Raw genomic sequence first — 25,077 nt, forward strand, 5'->3', positions numbered from 1 at the left:
TTGTTAAAGTGGGGGGCAGGAGTTTTCCAGGACCAGAGTTTCTGGAACCTGTGCACTTACCAAGTGAAGTTCATAAAAAAAAAAAAAACAACAACCCCAGACTGATTACTTACTTTTCCAGCCATGTGTTTCTTTCCCAAACCCCTTAGCTAACACTTGGAGGCACACAACTGTATTGGACACTTGAGCATAACTTTTAAATGCTTTTAAAGACCCAAGACTGTGCACAAAGCCAGCTAATATAAGATAATATTCCTGTGTGTTGGAGTGAATCTTAACCCTGAACACCGACTCCACCCCTCAGCACCAATAGTACCTGATTGCAAATCTCCACAAGAACAATCCAAAATGTAGTCCCAGCTTTCTGTGAAGTGTAAATGGTGCTTTCTGAACATGCCATTTCACAGCCAGTCCCCAATCTTATGCTCAGGTGTCCACAAACATTTGGTGCATCTGCCTTACTCGGGTCTTTAATATCACGAAAGAGACGTCAGACTTTAATCCAGATGTTTTATTATTTTTGTAGCCTGTAAATATTTCTAATTACAATCCTGTTCTTTCTCCCAACTCTGCATCTGATTCTGTAGAAAAATGAGGTATTTGGGTCCTTTTTAGTGCATTCGGTTGTTAACAGTGCAGAACCAGAACGGAAAAAAAAAAAAAATCACATTCGATTGAAGGTAAAAATCGCATTAAAGCATCATGTTATGCTTTAAAAACGAGGCCCCGTTCGGCGTGTGAAACGGCGTCTTTTTTTTTTTTTTTTAGTCAGAAGGGGAAAAAAAAACCAAATGAGTATGTAAGGATGCTGTTGATTCAGAGCTGCGTGATTCAGAAAAATTCTGCTTTCCATTTAGTGTAAATACGTATCGATGTAGTGTCACGTGTCGGCGAAGTTAAATACGGAAACGCGAGGTGGTATTAAAGTTTCTAAAAGTATTTAGGTAATTTGTTTTAACACCATCACCTTCAAAATAGTCCCCTTGCACATCAATACAGCGCTTCCAGCGTCCCTTCCTCTTCTGTAACGTGTCCTAGAAGTCGTCTTCTCAAAGCTGCTCCAGCATCTTTCTGCGATTCGCACCGGACTTCAATGATGGTGTTAAAAACGGCAACATTTTGAGCTGGAACTTCATCTTCGGGAAGAGGGTGAAGTCTGCAGGAGCCAGTAGGATGGCTGGAGAAGTGTGATCACGTTGTGAGAGGTGGCAGGGTGCACACGTGGTCAGAGTAACGGATGTACACAGGACGATGTCTTTTGGCACACTGACTACTGAAAGTCGGTGCTCCCTGCGACTGTGCGTGCAGCCTTGTGCTGCCATCTGTTGGCGTGTTACAAAACTAGTCTCAAAACGTTTTAACCACTTCGTAGCAGGTGGCCTGGTGCCATGCCTCTGATCTCGACCTCCACCATCCCCTGAATCCCTCCTGACCACAGTTTCTTCATTCATCTGTGGGAAGCCCCTCGAAGATCTCTGAAGGATTGAGCGGTTCTGTTTTTCACGATTGTCTCGTCCCAATGGAAATGCTACATCATCTCCATCTGCAAACCAGTGCTCCTAAAACACCTCCAGGGCCCAAAACTCACTAGAGGAAAAACGCCGTTTCCACTTAACTCGATTGAGGATCAATCATCGAATCCTTTTTGTTCTTTCTCAGGGATAAACTTATTCTGCCCTCCCCCAAAAAACAGCATCTAATCAGGCGTTTGGCGAGCGGCAGGTGAGTCGAAACCGGTCGAGGTGCGTTTGCGAGAAACCTCAATGCCTACGCGTGTATCATCACGTGCGTTTAGATCCTGCTGGAATGTATTAAGAGTAAGATTTTGTTGGAAAGGCAGTAACACGGAAAATGCTTCAAGTTGCATCACGTGGCTGTAGTGTAGCGGTGCACGTTTATTTACACTTTTTCGAGTAAAAAAAAAACAAAAAAAAAAACACCACGTACAGCAGAAGTCGTGGCACGAGCAATACAGAAAATGACGCAGCATAAGTCGGATAGTTTTCCGTCCTGACCTGAAGTAAAACATCTCGAATCTTCATGGCCTTGAATACAGAGGAAGTGAGGAGAGTTTTAAAGCCCTGGATGCACGGTGGGAGATGGGACAAGGATTTCTGAGGGCTGACAGTCTGACATACACATTATGGCCAAAAGTATTAGGACACCCGACTTTTCCTGATGCATGTGGTTCTTCTCCGTACTGTTCGCACAATGTTGGAGGCATACAATTATATAGGACGTCTTTGGATGTAATTGTCTGCACTAGGAGACCCAAACCTGCTCCAGCAAGCTCCATTAAGGAGTGAAAGATCTCCTTACTATAGAGCTCCGACCTCAACCTCTTGATCAATGACTGCACTTGAGGCCTCCACACCTTCATCAGAACCCAAATCTCAACAAACACATTCCAAAATCTAGTGAACTCCCTGCCTTGTGCTGCCATCTGTTGGTGTGTTACCAAACTGGTTGTCTCAAAACATTGTGATACCACCTCATAATAGATGGCCTGGTGTTTGTCTGCTGACCTGCTGCCTCTGATCTCGATTCCCAACCCCCCACCACCTACACATTCAACTCCTGATCCCCTCCTAACCAAAGTTCCTTCGTTCCACTCGAAAAACACTTCCGTTTTTCTGGAAAAAGCTCTACAGATCGTCTCATCCCAAACCTGCTCCTGTGTGTGTGTTAAAAAGCTCTTTAATATCCACTAAAGGCTTGTAGAAGACAAGAGCAGAACTTCTTCGCAGAGGTCGTTAGAATATTAAACGGGGACTAAATGTGGAACATCGGGATGTTCAAAAAGGACGTCTTGTGGTCAGGTGTCCATAAACTTTTGACCATACAGCATACAAGAACTTTGATTCTTCGTTGAACAAAAAAATAAAATAAAATAAATCTCTCGGTTTAAATGTGGCACTACTGATTTTCTGGCACTTTGTTCCCACAAATGAATCGGTATTTATTTTATCGTGATGAACGATATTTCGGTCGTATCGCCCCGCCCCTGCCCTCCCCTCCTCCAACCCCACGAGCCCGCGAGCTGAACTGCACGTCGTGTAACAGTGGGATATTTAGACCTGTTACCACCTCGTCCTCTCGAACCCGGTATGAAGATACCTGCCTGTCAGACTGCGTGTGTGTATATATAATGTGTGTGTATATATATTTGTTATCAAACAGCTTTATAAAACATCAACAACTGCGATAATGCAAAAAACAAAACAAAAAAAAAAACGGTGCCATGATTTCTCCCTCCGGTGCATTTCGCTATAAAAGATCCAGCGTCCTGAAGCGTGAGGTCTCTCCACACATGTACCGTGCAGACGAAGGAAGGTCGAGTGAGCTGGATCGGAGATGCTGATGGAGCGAGTTCGACTCCCCCCACTCCCACCCCCCGATCCGCTCTGCTGTGTGTTCGGAGCCCAGAGAGCGAACGGCATCAGGCACCGGTGGCTTAGGAACCGCTGCGCGCTTTCTCACTCCGAGTGCAGCTTCTGCAGTCAGTGTGTAACGACGAGACAGTGTGCGGGTTCCGGCGCCGTTTACAGGATCACACACTTCTCCTTTTCCTTCAGCTCTTTCTTGGCTTTGCGCTCCGTGCTGGAACTGTGCTTTCCTGGACTCCGACACGATGCTGTCGCTGATGTTCCTCCTCCTGCTGCTGCAGGGGCTGCGATCGCTGCTTCAGCCACGGGGCCACCTGCTGCCTGAGCCTGGAGGACAGAGAGATGGAGGGATTAAAAAGAGCTCAGGACGACAAATATAATGTAGATTCATGTCAGTTCTTCAGAATGTGACCCTGTGCTGCTGGTGCCTACAGAAGACCTAAGAGGAGATTTTTTTTTTCCATCTTGTTTTCTCATGATCTCGACATAACATTGATTCAATCGGACACTTATTTCTAAGTTGTCAAAGTTTGCATGAGTCCCTGATCACAGTAACCTGTATACTGATCACGAGATCAACAAAAATGAAAACCTCTGATGATAATCCTCTGATCACAGGACCCTCAACTTCCTGATCAATAACTCAGAGCTTTAACCACTGAGCCAGTGTTCACATACAAGATAACCACAGGTGGCTTCAGTGGTTAAGATGATGGACGTCTGATCAGAAGGTCGGGAGTTCCAATCCCGCTGCCGCAGATCTCAGCCTGCTTTCATATGATTTTGGAGAGACGTATCAGACGGTGTTCTACACCAAATTCAAGACCATCGGGGAATACCGTACTCAAGAACATGTTTTCATCCCAAAAAGTCCACAAACCTTTTTTATTGTTTTATTTACGTTTTGTGTGTGTGTGTGTGTGTGTGTGTGTGTGTGTGTGTGTGTATTCGTACCTGAGCTTGCACGGCCTGTGCTTCAGCCTGCTCCTGCTCCTCCTCCTGTTCCTGGTAGAACTCTGATGCTCTGCGATCTTCCTCCTCTTGTAGCTTCTTCGCTAGCTCTAGATCACTGATGCCCTCAGGGAGCTCCTCCCACCCAAGATCTGACACCTGCTGCTCCTGCTGTAGTGACAGCGCCATCAGGTAGTCCTGTCTCCACACACACACACGCTTTGATTAACAGATTAACAGTAGTAGAAGATGGATGTCAGGAGCTCTGGATATTATGGTAGATTCATAAATGTAGCTGGTTTCCTGGTTCTGATCCTGACCTCAGGGTTCATGTCTGTTAGCAAGTTTATTAGTATGGTGTTCACATGAGGTTCCTGTTGGTGCTAAATTGTCTCAGGAAAGCCAGAACATCCGAAGGCATCTTACACAGAGACATTCATAAAGAACTGGTGTCTCATTCTGGGCACAGACCTGCCCCACATCCAGGGTTCCTGGTACTAGCTCCAGAACCACCTCAACCCTGACCAGGTTAAAAAAAAATGGATTCTCCCTCTGCTGCTCTTGTGAAAAAAACGCTCGATCACCATGTTGGTCGATTACATTATATATAATCAATAATTCGAAGGGCAATAGGAGCATGAGCGTAGGGAGTAAACACGGGAAGAGCATGTGAGAGACATCATATCAGTTCTACATTAAACCATTCAGGGTGTCCAACCCCAACACACACATGGACACGTGAACGGATGTGAAGATGGAGGACTTTTCATATGAATTATTTAAAAAGCTTTGCTTCCCGGCGGTCCAGGTGGCGCTCACGCACTGCCTTACTGTACTGTAAGACTGAAAAATAAATAAACCCCTGAGACAGGGTGATTTAAAGATTTTGCGTCTGGGGAATTTCTCTGGAAAATAAAGGACATTCGATTCTCTTGAACACGCTTTCAACATCTGACGGTTTTAGTACTGTAATTTAGTACACATCCAGCAGGTGGCAGCATTGTATCGACTACGTATTGATGTAATGCGTGTCCTGACCTGGTCGATCTGGTCCTGCTGCCCGTGGTAGACGTTCTCAGGGTCAGAGGGTCTAAGACGGAACTCTGAATCGCAGAAGTTTCCGTCTCCGTCTACGTTATGTAGACTCTCCCACACCACCTTCTCCTCAGTCAGAAATCCCTGATCGGTCACCAGCAGGTACAACTGGCCCTGCAATACACACACACACGTTTCAGTATATGAAAATAAGCAGGTCTACTCCTAATCCACATCTCAGCCTCACCTCGGGACCTTCTTCATCTCCACATCGTGCACCAACATCGGTGAATTAACGTCACTGAATTAACGTGTGTGTGTGTGTGTGTGTGTGTGTGTGTTTTACCTTGAATTTGGTCATGGTACTGAAGTGGTTGTTCCTGAAGAACACACACAGCTCCCCCTCCTGCACGGTGGATGTGAGCTCACACAGGCCATGGTAGGTCAGCTGTGTGGCTGTGCTGTGGAGGAACTGCTCCGCTACGAAGCCTGATGAACACAACAAACACACACCACAAACACACATCATTACTGTGTAGCGGTTTGTCATGAACAGAAGCTCCTTCACCACGTTATACACAGTGCTACTGTCAACCGATTGGTTGATTAAATGTGCAGGTGGACGTGTTTCTAATAAAGTAAACAGTGTGTGTGTGTGTGTGTGTGTGTGTGTGTTTACATGTGTGTGTGTATATATACACACACACACATGTAATTACAGGGTGATGGGGCAGGGTTTGGGGTGGTACAGTGTGATACAGTGAAGAGGAAGAGACACACCCATTCTGTAGAACAAAGAAAAACAAGGGTGTGTGTGTGTGTGTGTGTGTACGCATCTACAGACATCATGACTGGCCTGTAGTCATTTATTTAAATATTTGTGATGCAAGTGGCTTGAAAAATTTATTCTACTGAACAACCTGCTTTAAAAAAAACACAAGGAGAAAAAACAGACTGACACACACAAACACACACACACACACACACACACACACACACACACACATAAAACACACTAACAGACACTTGCATGCACACACACACACTCATAAAACACACTAACACCCATAGACAATAACACAGTCACAAACATTCACAGATATACACACGTGCACACACACACACACAAACATGCACTCTCAGACACTAACTAAGACACACACTAACATGCACACATACTGTACATACACACACTAACATGCACACCCTAATACACTCACTAAAACACACACACACACACACACACACACACTAACATGCACACACTAATACACTTACTAAAACACACTAACATGCACACACACAAATACACTAATTAAAACACTAACACCCATAGACAATAACACAGTCACAAACATTCACAAATATACACACATGCGCACACACACAAACATGCACTCTCAGACACTAACACACACACACACACACACACACACTAATTAAAACACACTAACATGCATACACATACTAAAACACACAGGCACACATTAATACACTCACTAAAACACACCAACATACACACACACACTCACAAATACACTAAAACACACAGTAACAAAATGATTTAAGGATCTTCAGACCTTCTCCAGCCAGCTCGCTGTTCTCCGACTGCTTATAACCGATGATCTTCTCAACCAGCTGGTTATAACTGCAGTTCCCCACAGCCTTCACTATATCACTCATCTACACACACACACACACACACACACACACACACACACACACACACACACACAGAGAGAGAGAGATACTGATGAACTCTGACAAGTGCAGCATATTAATTTTCAGCAGTTAATCGCTCACTCTGAGGAACCTCTTAGACACTGAAGACCATCACATCTTTGTAGAGCTCTTGAAGTTCATCTGCATGATTTTATGCACTACTCCTGATTGGCTGAGTAGATATTAAAGCTGCTCCTGTCGCACCCAAGTGCTCAGGATGAACCTGAAATTAGGATGAGATCTGCCTGATTTTATGTGGTAGATGAACCTAGTTTGGAGGAACAATGAGGAACCCAAATGAAACCCAGGAACATGGGAGATTCTAAGAATTTACAATGGAGTTTTCATGGATGTTGAGTGTTTTGGAGCACTAAAAATAGATCATATAAACACTTGAGATGCCTGTAACTGGTTCCACCTAGTAACTATGAAGGCAGCTTTGGACTGCAGGGAACACAAACTGTTTTGCGCTCAAGCCTCCATCAGTGAACATCTGATAATCTCAACAATCTTGGAACTATAATAAATGAATCTTTGGTATTTGTAGTCGGGTTCCTCTCCAGGATTTCTAGATCATCTAAGGAAGTTTTAGATATCTGTAATTCTGGTACCTGAGGTTCCACCAGCCAGCCGTGGTACAGCGGGATGTCGAGAAGGTCGAAGACGATGCACTCGGGGGTGTATTCGAACACCCCGACACCTGTGAACTTCACGTTTACGTCCAAACCCGTTTGTAGCTTGTGGAGGACTGCCATGGCATCGCTCATGTTCTACAAACACACACACACACACACACACACCTCAATCAGGAGAAATCAAAGCCAGTGTTCCGACACATTTTTCATTTTAGAATTCCAGAGTTTTCCAGACTAAAATAAGACTAAAAACCTTTAATCCTACAGCAGAAGGATTGTTCATGTGCAATTCACCAATAAAACTTCAAAAATAAGTCCATTAACAAAAACATCTTTTGGCCCCGTCCCAAAAAAAAAAAAAACCTTTTGAAAAACGGCGACATCTTTTTTTAGTCGTTTGCATCGACGTTTCAAAGAGCCGGAGAGTAAATAAACGGCAGACTGAGATGATGCAGGTCGGAGCGTCTTACGTTTTGCTCATGCGCAGCGTTTTAAATGTTTTCGTGTGGATGAGCAGCTTTTGGGAAACGACTGAAAACGAAAATGTGGACGTGGATCGTATTAAGCAAAAATGCCGTTTTTTAAGGTTTCTGGATTAGTGTAGACGTAGTCAATGTTTTACAAAAAAATACTTTTACAAATTCTTAATTTCATATTCTACAAAACAGAACAGGGTCAAAATATGCAAACGCAAATATTTTTCCAAACTGAGTAGGAACCCTGTAAATCAGTGCGATACACGTGACCAACAACGATAATCCAACAAAACAAATGAGGTCCGATCTCAGCCGAAACACTGTTCTGATCTGATTTTGAAGATGTTGGGAGAAGCAATGATGAATGGAGAAATGAAGTGTGTACTGAGAAGATGGCAGAGACAGCTGCAGCAGCTCCCAGACAGATGTTCTATCAAGTTATTAAATCAACCTTGCTGTGACAACACTGGGTTTGTTTCTCAATAGCTGCCATTTGGGGATCATGTGCTGTGTTGTTTCACATCACGGCTGCTTTGGTATGATGCCACTTACACACACACACACACACACACACACACACACACACACACACACACACACACACACACACACACACACACACACACACACACACACACACACACACACACACACACACACACACACACACTTCTGTAACTCCTTCTGTTTCTTAATAATGTTGCTCATAATGTTGCTGCTTTTCCTCATGCTTACTGAAGCAAACAAGGGAAAGGAAAATAAATGGGGAAACAAGCAGCAGATAAATAGACAAAGAAAGGAAGGGTGAAAGAGAGAGTGAGAGAGAGAGAGAGAGAGAGAGAGAGTGAGAGAGAGAGAGAGAGAGAGAGAGAGAGAGAGAGAGAAGATTTCTGTGGCCAGGACCATCACTGAACTTTATTAAACTGCAGGCATAAGTGTACTCTCACATCAGGCTGCCGAGGTCAGTGAAACCTGCTGTACTTCCTGCACACACGAACATACAAACCTTGAACGACACGCACAGAAACAGATGTACACACGCATACATAAAAATTCAGGACACGCATACATACAGACAACCAGAAAGACAGCCACCAATACACACAGACAAAAAAAAAAAAAAGACAGACAGACAGACACCTAGACAGGCAAACGTACATACACAGTAAAAAAATACAGACACTTGAAGAGACAAACACCCATACAGACAGATACCCACACAAACACCCATAAACACAGACACAAATATTTAGACACCCAGACATAAACACAGATACACACCGAAAGATACATAAAGACACACAGACACAAACAGATGTACACACGCATACATAAAAATGCAGACAGTAAAAAAAAAAAAAAACAACAGAAACTCGAAGAGACAAACACCCGTTCAGACAAATGTAAACAAAAGATAGATACCCAGACAGACACAAATACTCAGACAGACACCCAGATAAACATGTATAAACACAGACACAAATACTCAAACACCCAGGTAGATAAACACAGATACACACCGAAAGATACATACAGACACACAGACGTACACACGCATACATAAAAATGCAGACAAACACACATACACCCAGACAGACAACCAGACAGACAGCCACCCATACACACAGACAAAAACACACACAGTAAAAAAAAAAAAAACAGACACTTGAAGAGACAAACACCCATTCAGACAAATGTAAAAAAAAAGATAGATACCCAGACAGACACAAATACTCAAACACCCAGACAAACAGATACACACTGAAAGATACATACAGACACACAGACACAAACAGATGTACACACGCATACATAAAGATTCAGACAGACATACAGACAAACACACATACACCCAGACAGTCAGATAACCAGATTAGAAACACACAGATAGATACTCAGGTACTCGAAAACTACTTTTGGCTAAAGCTAATATTGGACCCGCCCCTTACAGTGTAGTTTGTGAGTGAATCGGATTGATCAGATTTATTTGTCTGACGTTCACAGGGTATGAACCAGAATGTGAGGAAACAAACAAAGTACATGATCTAATTTTCAGAAAACTGCTAATGGAATTACCGTGAGTCAGCATCCTGCTGGAACACGTACCAGTGAGTCATTACAACGTTGTTGGTTCTCCCAGAAAGCCTGCAGGACGCAACTCCAACTCATCCCCAGACCCTCATCCCACCCTGCTGTTCTCACCTTCATGACCCACCAGAGACTTTGGCTACAGCGGTGGTATAAATTGACTGTCTCTTTGTCACTCACTGTCCTCCTGTCTCTCCATTTGTCTCCTTATCAGTATCTCCATTTGTCTCTATGTCTCTCTCTCCCTCCCAGTCAGTGTCCTCATCTCTCTTAATGTCCCCTGTCTTAATGTCTGTCTCCCCGTCTTAGTCTCCATGTCAGTATCCCTGTCTCTGGTTGTCTGGAGATCTTGCACTCTATCCCATGGAAAGCATATTTTTTTTCATGAAGCTGGCTTTGTGCAGAGAGACATTTTCATGCTGGAACAGGTTTTAAAGAGAAAAACTTAATGTTACTGAATAACAAAGACGTCCTGTACAATTGCATGCCTTTGATTTTGTGGTACCAGTTCGAGGGAGAACCACACATGGGTGGAAAAGTCGGGGGTCCTAATACTTTTGGCGATTCAGTGTAAGTTGAGAGTGTTTGAAGAATGAATTACAGTGCAGAAGCAGTGCAGAGTCCCTGCTGGAGCGTTTACAGTGTTGGAATGACAGCAGCACAGTGGAAGAGCATTTAACACTCACTAAGTGGCTCAAGCCTTCAGCTTTAACACACACACACACACACACACACACACACACACACACACACACACACACACACACACACACACACACACACACACACACGTCTATAAAAAAACAAACAAAAAAAAAAAGCTATTCTCACACATTCTGAGCTCATAGACCAAAATAGACTCGAGTACTCAGGAGTGTGGAGACGGTGGGTGAAGATGAACCACACTTTTGAAATAAACAAGCTCTGGAATGTGCACGCGTGTGTGTGTGTGGTAGTACGACACGTGAGCTTCGACATGTCACAGAGTATGATGTGAGCAGAAAGAAAAATCCTGACAGCTGTGACATCGTTAGGTTTTATTTTCAGAAGACAAGCATCGGCGCTGTCGAGGCTGAAGGGGCGAGGATACGCCGGGGGTCTTTACCTTGTACTGCATGTCCAGTGGCAGTGTGCGTGGCAGCCTCGACACACACACACACACACACACACACACAGAGAAATGGCCTTCTGGCCTGGTGCCAAAGTTTAAAAAAAAAAAAAAAAAAAAGGAGCAGTACAGCAAAGCAAGAGGGGGAAAAAGAAGGATAACAAGGACTGATTGTCTTTTTGTCTCTCTCTCTCGCTCTCTCACACACACACACACACACACACACACACACACACACACACACACACACACACACACCCCCACTTAGGGTTCTTGATAACTAAATAACAGAACTTACTCAACCAATAACAGAACAGAAGTGACCGTATGATGGGACACACCCACACTCGGGTTCTCGGTCTGTTGCCTTTGCAAAAATAAATAAATAATAATAATAATAATAATATTATTATTATTAATAATTATTATTATTTATTTTTTTTTGTTTTCAATTTTACTTTTTAAAACTCAGCTAATAAACATTGGCACCGGTGTTCATTCCGACATGACTGAACTGCACAGATTTATCTGAAAAAATGAGCACAGTGACTTATACTCTGTATCATCTACCTGCCCCGCCCCCTGACCATGCCCCACCCTGTTGCCATACCCCACCCCTGACCATGCCCCACCCCATTGCTATACCCTGCCCCCTGGTGATACCCTCTGGCAATCTAACTCTATATCACCATCTGTGTCCGTCTGTCTGTCCGTCTTTTTCTTCCCACAAGTCTCCCTATAAGTCTGTCTCTGTATCTCTCTCTCGGTCATTCTGTCTGTCTGTCTGTCTGTCTGTCTGTCTGTCTGTCTGTCTGTCTGTCTGTCTGTCTGTCTGTCTGTCTGTCTGTCTGATCTGCCATATGTCTGTTGGTCTCTCCCTGTCCCGGTCTTTCTCTCTTTCCATTTCTCTCTCTGTTTCTTTACCTTTCTATCACAATCCTACCTCTAAATTCTCGCGTTATAAAAAAAAAAAAGTCGCGTTATAAACAGTCCTAATGTCATAATGTAACTGCATGAGGTATAGAAAAAGAGCGATAACAAAAAAAAATAAAGACATGGTTTGAGGAGGTGTAAATGGTCTCACTGTGAGTATAACAGCATCTCCACAAAAACACCAATCCCGTACGTCACCGAGAAAAACGCCCTCTGTTCCAGATGTTTCGGGAGAAAAAAAAACAGCGGCGCTAATCGAGTTTCTTACCTGCTCGTAGTTCAAACGCTGAACCTCGGAGATCTCTTTCGGTTTGGCATCGAGGATGTAGTCTCCTGTTGGAGAGAGAAGGGGGTGGGATGGAGAATAATGAGAGAAAACATACATCAAAAACACGGTGTTCATTAAAAATAACAACAACAACAAAACACACACACACACACACACACACACACACACACACACACACACACACACACACACACACACACACACACACACACACACACACACACACACACACACACACACACACACACACACACGGTATCCTGCGCCTAACAAACCATCTGCTCTGCTGTCAATTATCCTCAAACACCAGCTTCTGTGCTCCTTTCACAGGATTTTTTTTCCAGGTTTAACATGACGTTTCTTCTGGAAGCCATCAAAGGGTCAAACTGGCACATTAATGCATGCAGCATCACGTGGATGTAGAAATGGCGTAGAAACGCCGTCCCAGTTCGATGTGTGGTGATGGAGAATTTCTGATGTCAAACTTCGACAAGAAGGAACTTCCTGTGCGCAATCTGTCGTACCCGTACTGTAGCGTGGCCATCAAACATGGCCTTCATTCCGTCTGAAACGATTCATCAGCTGGAAGAAGACTAGAAACCTCCGTCCTCCGTACAGTATCTGACCCTCGACTTAGACTTGGATTGCAGTAGAAAATCCTCTGGTGTGAAATATCGATTTGTCCCAAAGCTCAAAATCTTGTGAAGGTGGAATTTTTTTCTGCATTAAACCTAATTTGGCAGTGCAGGAAGAGGTTCAGAAGGTCTTCTGAGAGATCTTGATTCTGATGTCCAGGACACACCTGTCAGACGAGCATGCTCTCTAAAGTGACCACCGGCACTGGGTCACACTCGAACCATAAGGCACACGTCAAGTACCTGATTAACATTCTACACACTTACACACTTACACACACACACACACACACACACCCCTAGTTTAGGACCACTTACAACGATGCTGACCAAATCCAAACCCTGAGCACGGTGACTTTTACAGTACAGGCTGCTATTATTATTCATACTGGTTCACTTCTACTGGTGAACTCAACGCTGTAGAACCTCCTCACATTAACAAGGTCACATGATCACAATATAAATACTCCAGTTCCTGGGAAACGTCCATGCCGGTCTGATTATACCTAAACAAATATCAGACCAAGGAGCTCAAACAAAGCTCTGGAAAAGCATCAGACCAGAACTGGTTAAAAAAGAAAATACTCCATCTAATGAGGTTCCGTTAAATAATCCTTTGAGTGAAGTAGGAAAGCATGTGAACCAAGCAGGAGATCTTCCTCGGAGGGGTTGGTAGGACCACCAGTGTCTGGGTGAGGAAGCCAATTTTTCTGGTTAACAGATGCCTTTGATGATTGGAGCATAGAATTTTCCCCTTCGCTTGAACTAGGAGAACCTGTTCCAGCATCACAATGCTTCTGTGCACTAAAGTCAGGTCCATGAAGATATGCTTTCCATGGTATGGAGTGGAAGATCTGAGGGCAGAGGGCACCCTGGACCTCCTCACCACACCTACTTCAGGACCTGACATTACTAATGCCCTTGTGTTTCTGAATGAGCTCACATCTCCACAAAATCTAGTAGAACATCTTCAAGAGTGGAGCTTATAATAAGAGCAAAACGAGACTGAATGTGGAAATGGAATGTTCAAGAACGCTAATCTATCCTGGTGTTTCAGTGTAGATTAAGTGGCACTTATCAGCAAGAACAAGATCTTCACAGTGAAACATGGTGGTGGTAGCAGCATCTCATTATGAACATGCTTTTAAATCAGGCTTATGGGTTGAAACAAATTCAGGGCAATCGGAGAAGAAACTGGTTTTACTGGTGCGGCTTGGGACAACCAGGCAATGGTATACTGGAGCTGTTTAAAATGGTATGAGCTGGAATTTTAAAAAAAAAAACGCAGACATCCATCTAAAAGAATAGGTGAAAACACACGCTTCCTCTGCCAGCTGCCAAGAATGCAGACCCAGCATAAGCTGCTCCGGTCGTCCGCTTCAACATTCGCTCCGGCCAGGAAACCCCTCGGGTTCCAAACTCCCTCCCCTTCTACCCTCTGCTCTTCCTCTCCAGTACAATCCATCCAGCTCTCACTGCTGTTGTTCTTCAAGTATTGCAGATACAGTCCAGGCTTTCATCCGAGCCTCAAAAACCGAGGCTGAGGCCCGTTTCTAAGAGCTGCCCGAGGAGCTGAAGGGTTAAAAGTTCCCAGAGGAACTCTCTGGCACTGCTGTAGATCTTGTTATTCAAATCCGTTTTATTTGGAGATTTTCGGAAACAAAAGGCATCGTTACGAAGCTACTTAAAAGAAAATCCGATGTAGATTCTATAATTAGATCCCAGATGATTCAACCAGAGGCAACGTGGACCAGGAACGAGACTTGAAAGGAAACCAGTCGTCTTCGTGACAGTCTTCAAATCATTGTTCTTCCCAAGTCACAGGGACACGAATGTAGTATGAAATTTTATCTTTTACTTAGGAGACCCAAACCTGACTCATGATACCAAAACCCCAGTATTCCATGAAACTATATGTTAGAGGGGCAGGGTGGAAGATCTTCTGTTATAGAGCTCCAACACTATTGAATGTGAACGCTGACTGCACCCAAGGCCTCCTCGCCTCACCTACATCAGTCTCTGAATGAGCATAAATCTCCACAGAATTTAGTGGAACATCTTCCCAGAAGACTGGAGATCATTAATATAATGGATGTAAGGAGTCTCCAGTTCAAACAGAAGATTCTGCTACTGAACTACGCATAATCGCGAACACTGTGTGTGACGGACATCGCAACGCGTAGCTGTTCACCCAAACTTGTTTCCGTGGCAACCACGCCGTCTTTATATACACGTGCCGAACAGACAGTGTTGATCGACGGGGCGATGTTTCGACACGTTTACCGCTGTGTCGTTACAGGAACGGTTTCTCAACACGGCCCGGAAAGTTTCCTGTTTGAGCTGCGTGAAGATCTGTGATGGGTAAGAACTCTCTCTCTCTCGCTCGCGCTCTCTCTCATTTGTCTCTCTTTCTTTCTCCCTCTTTTTCTAGATATCACTCACTTTAGTGCATAAGCGCTCTCTCTCTCTCTCTCTCTCTCTCTCTCTCTCTCTCTCTCTCTCTCTCTCATCCATGAGCTCTCTCTTTCCCACTATGTCTATTGTGTGAGCTCTCTCTCTCTTTTCCCCCTCTTTCTCTCACTCCTCACTCTCTTCCTCTTTCTCTCTCTCTAGCCCATGAGCTCTCTCAATTTCTTTCTCTCTCTAGATATCTCTCTCTTTCTCACCCCCCCCTCTGTCTAGTATATGAGAGTTCTTTCTCTTCCCTCACACTCTTCTTTCTTTTACTCCAGACCATAAGCTCTCTCTCTTTCTCTTCCTCTGTCTAATGCATGATCTCAAGCTTTCTTCCACTTTTTCTTTTTTTTCCCACCTCGGTCTAGTGCATGAGCTCTCTCTCTCTCTCTCTCTCTCTCTCTCTCTCTCTCTCTCTCTCTCTCTCTCTCTCTCTCTCTCTAGTCTCTCTCTCGTCTCTCTCTCTCTCTCTCTCTCTCTCTTTCTTTCTTTCTTTCTAGTTCATGAGCTCACTCGCTCTCTGTCTGTCTGCATGCACCAGACAGACATTCTCTTTCCCTCTCTCTCCCTAATGCATACACTATCTCTCACTCTCTCTAGTGCTTCTTTTCTATTTCTCGCGCTCTCTCTCGCGCTCTCTCTCTAGTATCACTCATTTGCCCTCTCACTCACTCTCTCTCACTCTCTCTCTCTCTCTCTCTCTCTCTCTCTCTCTCTCTCTCTCTCTCTCTCTCTCTCTCTCTCTCTCTCTCGAGTCTCTCTCTCTCGTCTCTCTCTCTCTCTCTCGTTCCAGCGTGACTAATCTGAAGCCCCGGCTGTTGAGTAACGAAGCAGCTGCTGTATTGCAGATTTCTCTTCGGAACTCGAGACAGAAATCAATAAAGCGACGTGATTACGTTTGAAATGCTTTAAACCAGGTGATGTAGTAAAAACCCCCCGAGTTAAAGATCCGCTGCAGAAAAACACCCGAGTCCTCAGTCACAAGTCCCACCCTTACCCTCACCGCACGTATCGCACCATCGCAGGGCCTGGGAGGGGCGGGCGGGGGTGTGTGTGTGTGTGTGTGTGTGTGTGTGGGGGGGGGGGGGGTGTTTGTTATTGCACGAATCGAGTTACCCTGATATCAAGGGGGTATTCCCCAGGCCTGATGCTGTCCATCAGAGAGCCAGCTGTCTGTTTCTCAAGTCTAATCTAAGGATCCTCTATCAGACGTGCAGTCCAACTCTCTGAATCTCTGGTGTCCGAAACGTTTTATATTTACGTGCTCAAACCTCTGAATACGTTTCTAAAGCAACGACTGTGAGGAGAGGTTTAGAAGGAGTCTCCAGTGTCAGGTCTGTCTGAGATAGAAGGGAGGAACGAAACGCTTTTGGGTCAATCTGAACGCTTCATTTTGATTGGCTGGAAGGAGTTCCTACAGGTGAGACAGCTGTAGATGTTTGACTGTACTGAGCTTCGTGGAGGAGGTTTGGCGTGTGGTGGAACTAAAATAACGAATCCGGTGATTTTTGATTAAAACGGTTTTGACCAAATGGAGAATCAAACGTTTAAAAAAAGGAAAAACAGAACCAGGAATTCCATTCGCTCTCAATGCACTTTATGGCACTACTTTATCTCTGGGTGCGATTCGGCGCAGCAGAATTCTGGATCTAACCAGGCGTATATAAAACGTGTAATAAAAACAATAACTTCTTTTAAACCATTCGGTTTGTTTTCGCTCTGCAAACATCAACGAGAGCTTCAACTCGTCACCTGGCGCCGTGTCTCCACCTCCATACGTAAACATATGGCCTTAAAACAACACGTGCAGCACGTGTCCACTGTAATTCTGATAACCACAGAGTTTTAGTCTTGAATTACAGCCCTGAAGACAAACTAACAATTACTGAGTTCCTTCAGAGTGCTGAATGTGGACACCTGGTCATAAGATTGTGTGCTTCTTTATGAGCATTTCATTCCATATGTAGTCTCTATTCACTCTTATTATAAGCTCCACTCTTCTGAGAAGATGTTCCACTAGATTTTGTGCTCAACATTCAATAGCGTTGAGGTCAGAAAAGCAGATCTTCATAGAGCCGGCTTGGTGAACAGGTTTGGGTCTCCTGGTTCAAGTGAAGGACCACATATGACTGGAAGAGTCGGGTGTCCCAATACTTTTGGCGATATATATTATATCTAACAGGCCTGACAAGCAGCAGGCTTCAGGATGCATTACATCATCACCACCACACATTTCTGGCAAATACACCAATGGATTGATTAAACCAACGTCTAATCTCATACGATCAGAACATTTCAGGTGATAAGAAGTTCAATAATCTGAATATTGGCCTCGTCGTTCTCTCAGCCGTTTACGTTATAAAGCGAAAGAACGAATATCAGTATTTACCCAGATACTCCATCAGCTGCTCCGCTGTTATGATCTCCATCATCGGCGGCAACTTGACCTGGGAGAAAAAAAAAGAAAAAAAAGAACATTAATTTCTTCCCTGTGACTCCATCCGGAATACCGTTCCTGGGTCCTCAGGACCAACATGGAAGGACTCTGTGGAGGAGTTTCAACCCCTCAGGTAATCTGGATAATAAACGAGGACACTTGAGAGAACCTACACATTCCTACTTGAACTCCTACAAGAGCCTTCCAGCACAACGCTTCCTCCATGAAGATATTCTTTAGATTGGATTGGAATAGAAGATCTCCTGTGATCACCTACATCAACACCTGACTTTACTAACACCATTATGGGTGAATGAGCACAAAAATCTCCACAAAATCTAGTAGAACATCTTCAAAGAAGAGAAAATGGGGACTAAATGTGGAATGAGATGTTCAAAAAGAAGCCAACGTTATGCTCAGGTGTCCACAAACTTTCGGGCACGTAGTGTGTTCCCTTTACAATATGAAATAAACAGTATTGTGTGTGAGCGTGTTCGGTGATCGTCGTTGCTGTGGGATGAGCAACAAAGGAAGAACATCAGACGCCGCTGTGTGTGTGTGTCTGTGTGTGTGTGTGTGTGTGAAAGACGGAAACTCTCGAGACGTGAGCGTGGGCTGAAGATCTTCCGGCAGAGGCGTGTCCGAGGCGTGTCCGGCGTTTTTGCTGCTGTGACGGTACAAAATGATGGACATCTCCCTCACCCACAATATTTTCCTATAAACATTTGCCTCAACCGGTTCGGTTCAGTGACGACGCCACACGGACGTGCTGAAGGCCTTCAGAGAAGACAACCGAGTTCTTCAATGTCACTTTATAATAATATGAATTATTATTGTTATAGTTTAATGCTATTTAATGCAAGGACATAAAAGTGTCTCTGTTAATAAATATAATTTTTATTGCATGTATGTATTATCTTTATCAGCCTCCAAACTCCAGTGTAAAGATTTCAATAATAATAATAATAATAATAATAATAATAATAATAATAATAATAATAATAATAATAATAATAAAGCATCCGGCTCTAATTGTGTGTGTTGTGAGGGGTATAATTTGGGGAACTCATATTGGGGGGGGGGGTTTCCAACTCTTGTTAGAGGGTAGGGTCTACTCTGGATGGTGGGGGTATTTTTTCTTATCTGGGGTGTCGACTTATCTGGGGTGTTTAATCTACTCATATTTGGTGTGTGTGTGTGTGTGTGGGGGGGGGGGGGGTATTTACTCATATTTGTGGGGTATCTACTCATATTTGGTGTGGGGGGGTATCTACTCATATTTGGTGTGGGGGGGTATCTACTCATATTTGGTGTGTGTGGGGGGGTATCTACTCATTTAATGTGGGGGGGGGTATTTACTCATATTTGGGGGTATCTACTCATATTTGGTGTGGGGGGATATCTACTCATATTTGGTGTGGGGGGGGTATTTACTCATATTTGGGGGTATCTACTCATATTTGGTGTGGGGGGATATCTACTCATATTTGGTGTGTGGGGGGGTATCTACTCATATTTGGTGTGGGGGGATATCTACTCATATTTGGTGTGGGGGGGTATCTACTCATATTTGGTGTGGGGGGGTATCTACTCATATTTGGTGTGGGGGGATATCTACTCATATTTGGTGTGGGGGGATATCTACTCATATTTGGTGTGGGGGGGTATCTACTCATATTTGGTGTGGGGGGGTATCTACTCATATTTGGTGTGGGGGGATATCTACTCATATTTGGTGTGGGGGGGATATCTACTCATATTTGGTGTGGGGGGGATATCTACTCATATTTGGTGTGGGGGGTATCTACTCATTTGATGTGGTGGTGGGGGTATTTACTCATATTTGGGGGTATCTAATCTTGATGGGGTTTTTTCTCTTTTTTTAGGGGGTGTCTACCCTTGATGTGGGAGGGGGTACCTTCTCTTGTTGGAGGCATCTACTCTTAATAGGGAGGTATTTACTGTTTTTGGGGACGAAGGAATGTATTTAATACTTGAGGGTATTTACTATTGTTAAAGTGAAGTGTCTACTTTTGTTGGGGGACAGGGGGGTATCTACTCATATTGGGGGGGTATCTACTCATATTTAGGTGGGTATCTACTCATATTGAGGGGGGGTATCTACTCATATTGAGGGGGGGGGTATCTACTCATATTGGGGGGGGGTATCTACTCATATTGGGGGGGGGGGTATCTACTCATATTGAGGGGGGGTATCTACTCATATTGAGGGGGGGGTATCTACTCATATTGAGGGGGGGTATCTACTCATATTGAGGGGGGGTATCTACGCTTGTTAGAGGAAAACGTCTGCTCTTGATCAGGGGTATCTACTCGTCTTGATGGGGGTATCTACTCTAGTTGTTTGCGGGGTATTTATTCTTGTTTTGGGGGAAAATTCACGTCACGTTTTCGCAGCTTTTTTTTTTTTGAATCGTCGGGGAGCTGGTGAGATTAAAGCCGGAGCGCTCGGCCGTCGCTTCTCTCTGCCTGCCAGGTAGCCGTCAAACACACTAATTAAACCTCACCTTTAGAATTCAAATCAGCTCGAGGATGAAACATTCAGCAGAAAGCAGGTGGAGAGAGGAAACTCAACGCGTTTCCCAGATGTGCTGCCGGTTTCCAGCTGTGATCTTCAGATTGAAGAGTACATCAGCTTGTATTGCATTAACGTTCAGACCGAAAATACATTCACTGTGTGTGTGTGTGTGTGTGTGTGTGTAGTTATAAGAAGCGGTATGTTGTAATATTCAGTGCTATAATCTATTGTTAATGCAGTCTGACTCATTCACGAAGTGCGAGAGCCAAACCCTAACCTTCTCTGTGGGACCAACGAGAACTTCTGGAGCTGATGGAAAAGATTTAGAGTGAAAACAATAATAATGATCATTATATTTAATAATAATATTTACCTTCCAGGCCAACAGAAGCACATTCATAATAGCCAGCAGAGGACACGGCCCGTTCTCATTCTGGGTGATGATAGGCGTGTTCTCCTCCTTCCACCTGATCCATTTGATGTGGTAGATGGACTGACCTGCACCACCAACACCACCAACACCTCGCTCTTTACAGATCTGAGCTTTGCTTCCTTCTGCCCCATGTTGGCCCTGAGAAGGGACCACCCCCGGTTCCTTCACCTGCTCCTGCTCCTCCAGACCCTCGCTGACCTGCTCGGAACTCGGGCAGGAGGAGTTGAGATTAGAGAAAGACTCCAGGGAGTCCAGGCTGGGCAGCCCCTGAGACAAGGTGCCTTCATTAGACTCGGACTTGGCCTTGGGTGCAATGTTCTCAGCACACACACTGCTCCTCTCCTGGACCTCCTGCTCAGGAACATCCGCTGGAGCACCTGGAGACCCTGTAGAGGGCTCCTGTTTGCTCGGCTTGGTTTCTAACGTGGGTTTAGGAGCGTCACTGTTGTTTCCGGCTGCGTGTTCGCATGCGCCGTGGCCCGGTTCCTGCTCCGGTTCCTCGCCGGGAAGCACGAGCTTCCCGTTTTCCGCTTCCATCGACTCAGAGACGTTCGTGCTAGCATTAGCACTAACACTAAGAGGAGGAGTGGTGGAGATGGTGGAGCTTGTTGTGCAACTCGGACCCAAACTGCTGACCGACAGTCCTGCGGTCTCGCTGTTTCCGGCCGCGGCGTCTCGGTGCACGTTCGCATTTCTCTCCATCTCGACCGACCGCAGCACCGTTTTTCTCCTCCTTTTGCTTCTGCTTCTTCTCCCCTTTTCCAACTAAAAACACAGCTCCGCTCTCAGCAGCGCCGACGACGCCATGACGACGACGACGTCTACGCCTCTGACGTCACCGTTTTGGAGACTCCGAATAATTCGCTCTGGGCCGCGTCCCGATCCGCTCCTCCGCCTTTCCTGTACACTCGCACCCTAGCTTTGGACCCTGGATAGCAGGAAACACTAGATTTCGGATGCCACTGTTATTGTTGTTTTTTGTATTTACTTCTAAACCGATAAATACCGAAATATTGACAAAAATAAATAAAACCGGCCCGAGCCTCAAAACTGCGGTCATAAGCGGGTCACACCGCGCATGCGCAAGGGCAGCAGCTACAACAACAACAATAATAATAATAATTATTATTATTATAACAACCATTATACCAGCAATAATAATTATTATCCTATAACTGCGATAATAATATTTTACAACATTATTAATAATAATAATAATAATAATATTAATATAATTTTTATATAATAATATTATAGCACTTTTATTACTACAACTGAAATAATAATTATAATAATAATAATTATGATGATGATAGTATAATGACGATAATAATGTTAAAATAATAATAAATATACCACTTTTATTATTACGGCTAAAATAATAATAATAAAGAAGAAGAATGGAATGATGGCGATACTTATATTAACAATATTATTATTATTATTATTTTCAAAATGGTTTTTATTATAATGATCATTAGTTTTTAGTTTTTTGCTATAATAATAATAATGCTGAAGATAATTTATATAATTCGTACTTTACACACATATTTACACACTCATACGTACACACACACACACACACACACACACACACACACACACACTTTTTTTTTAAATCTCTTTTTGTCTTTTTAATATAGATCCAGGATCATTTTATTCTAATCCCCTTTTTTAATATTTCATGAAATGGCACGACATAAACCTGAAACTAGATTCGAAACACACACACCCACCAAACCCCACACACACTACCCCACACCACAGACCCACTAACACACACACACACACGACACACGTGACACATCAGACAGACCACACTAAAGTCTTTATGCACTCAGAGGTTTGGGGCCCTGTTATGAATTTATGAGAGGTCCTTTGAATTTTAAGACTAAACTTGATTTGATTTGTAACCCTAACCCTAACCCTAACCCTAACCCTATTTTGTTAATTACGTATTGAAACCGCAGGATATTTAAATTATATAGAAATCCTTTGCTGTGCCTTTTCTGACCACAAGATGGCGACTTTAGTGTGCAATTCTGTAATTGTATAGGTTTTTCATTAAATGAAAAAAGTTCCTGAGTATAATTTTTTTTCAATAAAAGTTTTCCAGCAGGTCATCACCCAGAATTGAATCTCACTATCTCCACTAGTTTGCTTTCTTTCCATAGTGCATCCTGGTGGCATCTCTTCCCCCAGGCGAGCCATGCCTACACCTCCACCCGGCTGTCCACATGATGTCCACCTGTTTCATCACTCCACTTTATCTACTAGTCCTGTTCATTGTAGGAGCTTTCAGTGGTGTACAGGGGGTCTGCATGGGCTCTCTGATCGCTCTGCAGCCACACAGCTCCATCATACACAGCAAGATGTGATGTTCTGCATTGTATGCTTTGAATCCTTTCTATAAGAACCAGCATTCACTTTTTCTGCAATTTGTGCTGCTTTATCTTCACACAAGCATTAAGAAGCCTTCACAAGATCTGCTGTTTTTGGAGATGTTTGGACCTCATTTATTCAGGCCTGGTCAAAAACACATAAGGATTGTATGGTGAATGAGTGAAAGAAAGTTCTGTGTAGTTCAAATTCGACATTTTTGTCTAACAGAAGAACTTATGAAGGTTTGGAGAACAGGAGAGAAGATGTGATCAGACTGCCACAGTCAAACATGGAAGGTTGTTTGGAAGCAGGGGAAGGTTGGAGACTTATTCGGGAAAAAGTGAAAGGAATCCTGCACCAACATGTCTACCATTCCATACGTCAACCTTCATACTTCCATACCGTACAAAAGACAATTAGATGAAGCGGGTGAATATGTTCAAGTTCTAAGAGATATTCAGAGAGCAAACAGACGTCTGGAGTGATATCTATCATGATTGGCCTGCTCAGTCACCGCAGCTAAATCCTGATGAACTGGATCACAAGTGAGGAACATCTTTAGCAGGTTTGCTGAATGTTTGGAAAAAACTAATTGTCTGAGAAAAGTGTAAAGCTGTTCTTCATGCTGAGGAGTATGAAAGTTAAGTCTAGGTGTGTATATATTTGTTTGGTCAGAATTAAAACATAAACAAGTGTCTGGGGAACTTAAGGAACATGCACATGAAAAGGTTTAGGTGGTTCCAAACTCGATCTTGCACTCAGGACTTCCTGCCTTCATGTTTTCGGTCTGTTCAGTGGGCGGGGCTTGCTGCAACTTCCTGACTATGGAGTCACGCCGTCCGGTTTTTCTTCTTTGAACAGGGAGGGAGGTGTCGCGCGCTCTGTCTGTCTGTCTGTCTGTCTGTCTGTCTGTCGCGCGCTCGGTCTGTCGGTCTGTCGGTCAGTCCGGTGACGTCCGGTCGCAGGAGAGGCGGCGGCGATTTCACGCCGCAGAGACGCAGCAGCAGTCTTCTTGGTCTTGGTCGTGATCATCGTCAACACGGAGTGCTGCGCCTTTAAGATCGGACACGAATCGAAACTGAAAAAAAGCAGAAGAAGGGAAGTGGAAACACGCACACGCGCGCTCGCAAACACGCGCGTTTTTACGCACGTCCACGTTAACGCCCGGACCGTTCCGCGGTGTCAAACGTGAGCGACATGAATTTATCCGACATGGTGGTGTTTAAACTCCTGGTGCTGCTCTACTGCCTGAGTGACTCGATAGGTAAGTGTGTGTGTGTGTGTGTGTGTGTGTGTTTATGCGGTTGTTCCGTAGAAAGTGTCCGAGCCTTGTTTGCGTTAATCGGCTTTTTGGAACTGAAGCTGCCACTCCTGCGCCCTGCTGCCACTCTTTCCCCTGCTGCCACTCCTGCCTCTGCTGCCACTCCTGCCCCTTCTACTGCCCCCCCCCCGGGGAGGGGTTTTGACGGGGAAGTATCACTGGTTTTACTTGAAAGTCCGATCTGATACATCACCCTGCAGAGTTTGAAACATTTTACATCTTCAAGAAGTTCATTGTGTTCAACTGACCTGAA

The 25,077-nt window shown here is 44.2% G+C and overlaps 2 protein-coding genes across 2 annotated transcripts in view; one reads left to right on the top strand and one right to left on the bottom strand.

The window, feature by feature from the left end:
• Positions 1-608: 608 nt before the first annotated feature.
• Positions 609-22,100, bottom strand: mindy2 (MINDY lysine 48 deubiquitinase 2). The gene is made up of 9 exons (XM_083549970.1): positions 21,062-22,100; positions 18,102-18,159; positions 12,603-12,667; positions 7,706-7,864; positions 6,953-7,055; positions 5,719-5,861; positions 5,376-5,546; positions 4,341-4,535; positions 609-3,713 (listed from the first exon to the last, which is right to left on the bottom strand). The coding sequence occupies exons 1-9, from the start codon at positions 21,821-21,823 to the stop codon at positions 3,543-3,545; spliced, it is 1,827 nt and encodes a 608-aa protein (XP_083406096.1). The 5' UTR covers positions 21,824-22,100; the 3' UTR covers positions 609-3,542.
• Positions 22,101-24,337: 2,237 nt separating this feature from the next.
• The window catches only part of adam10a (ADAM metallopeptidase domain 10a), a 60,249-nt gene continuing 59,509 nt past the window's right edge, over positions 24,338-25,077 (top strand). The window contains exon 1 of the mRNA XM_083549940.1: positions 24,338-24,767. Within this exon, the coding sequence (XP_083406066.1) occupies positions 24,701-24,767 (67 nt within the window). The 5' untranslated portion in view covers positions 24,338-24,700. The remainder of the gene's footprint in view (positions 24,768-25,077) is intronic.

This window comes from Silurus aristotelis (assembly GCF_946808225.1).
Source record: "Silurus aristotelis genome assembly, chromosome: 9".
Taxonomy (NCBI): domain Eukaryota; kingdom Metazoa; phylum Chordata; class Actinopteri; order Siluriformes; family Siluridae; genus Silurus; species Silurus aristotelis.

Excerpts from the sequence above, each read along its gene's own strand:
- mindy2 (XM_083549970.1), bottom strand. The coding sequence starts at position 21,823 with ATGGAGAGAAATGCGAACGTGCACCGAGACGCCGCGGCCGGAAACAGC. Across the intron at positions 7,865-12,602 it reads AGCGTTTGAACTACGAGCAG|AACATGAGCGATGCCATGGC; the intron begins GTAAGAAACTCG and ends GTGTGTTTGTAG. Across the intron at positions 4,536-5,375 it reads AGCAGGACCAGATCGACCAG|GACTACCTGATGGCGCTGTC; the intron begins GTCAGGACACGC and ends GTGTGGAGACAG.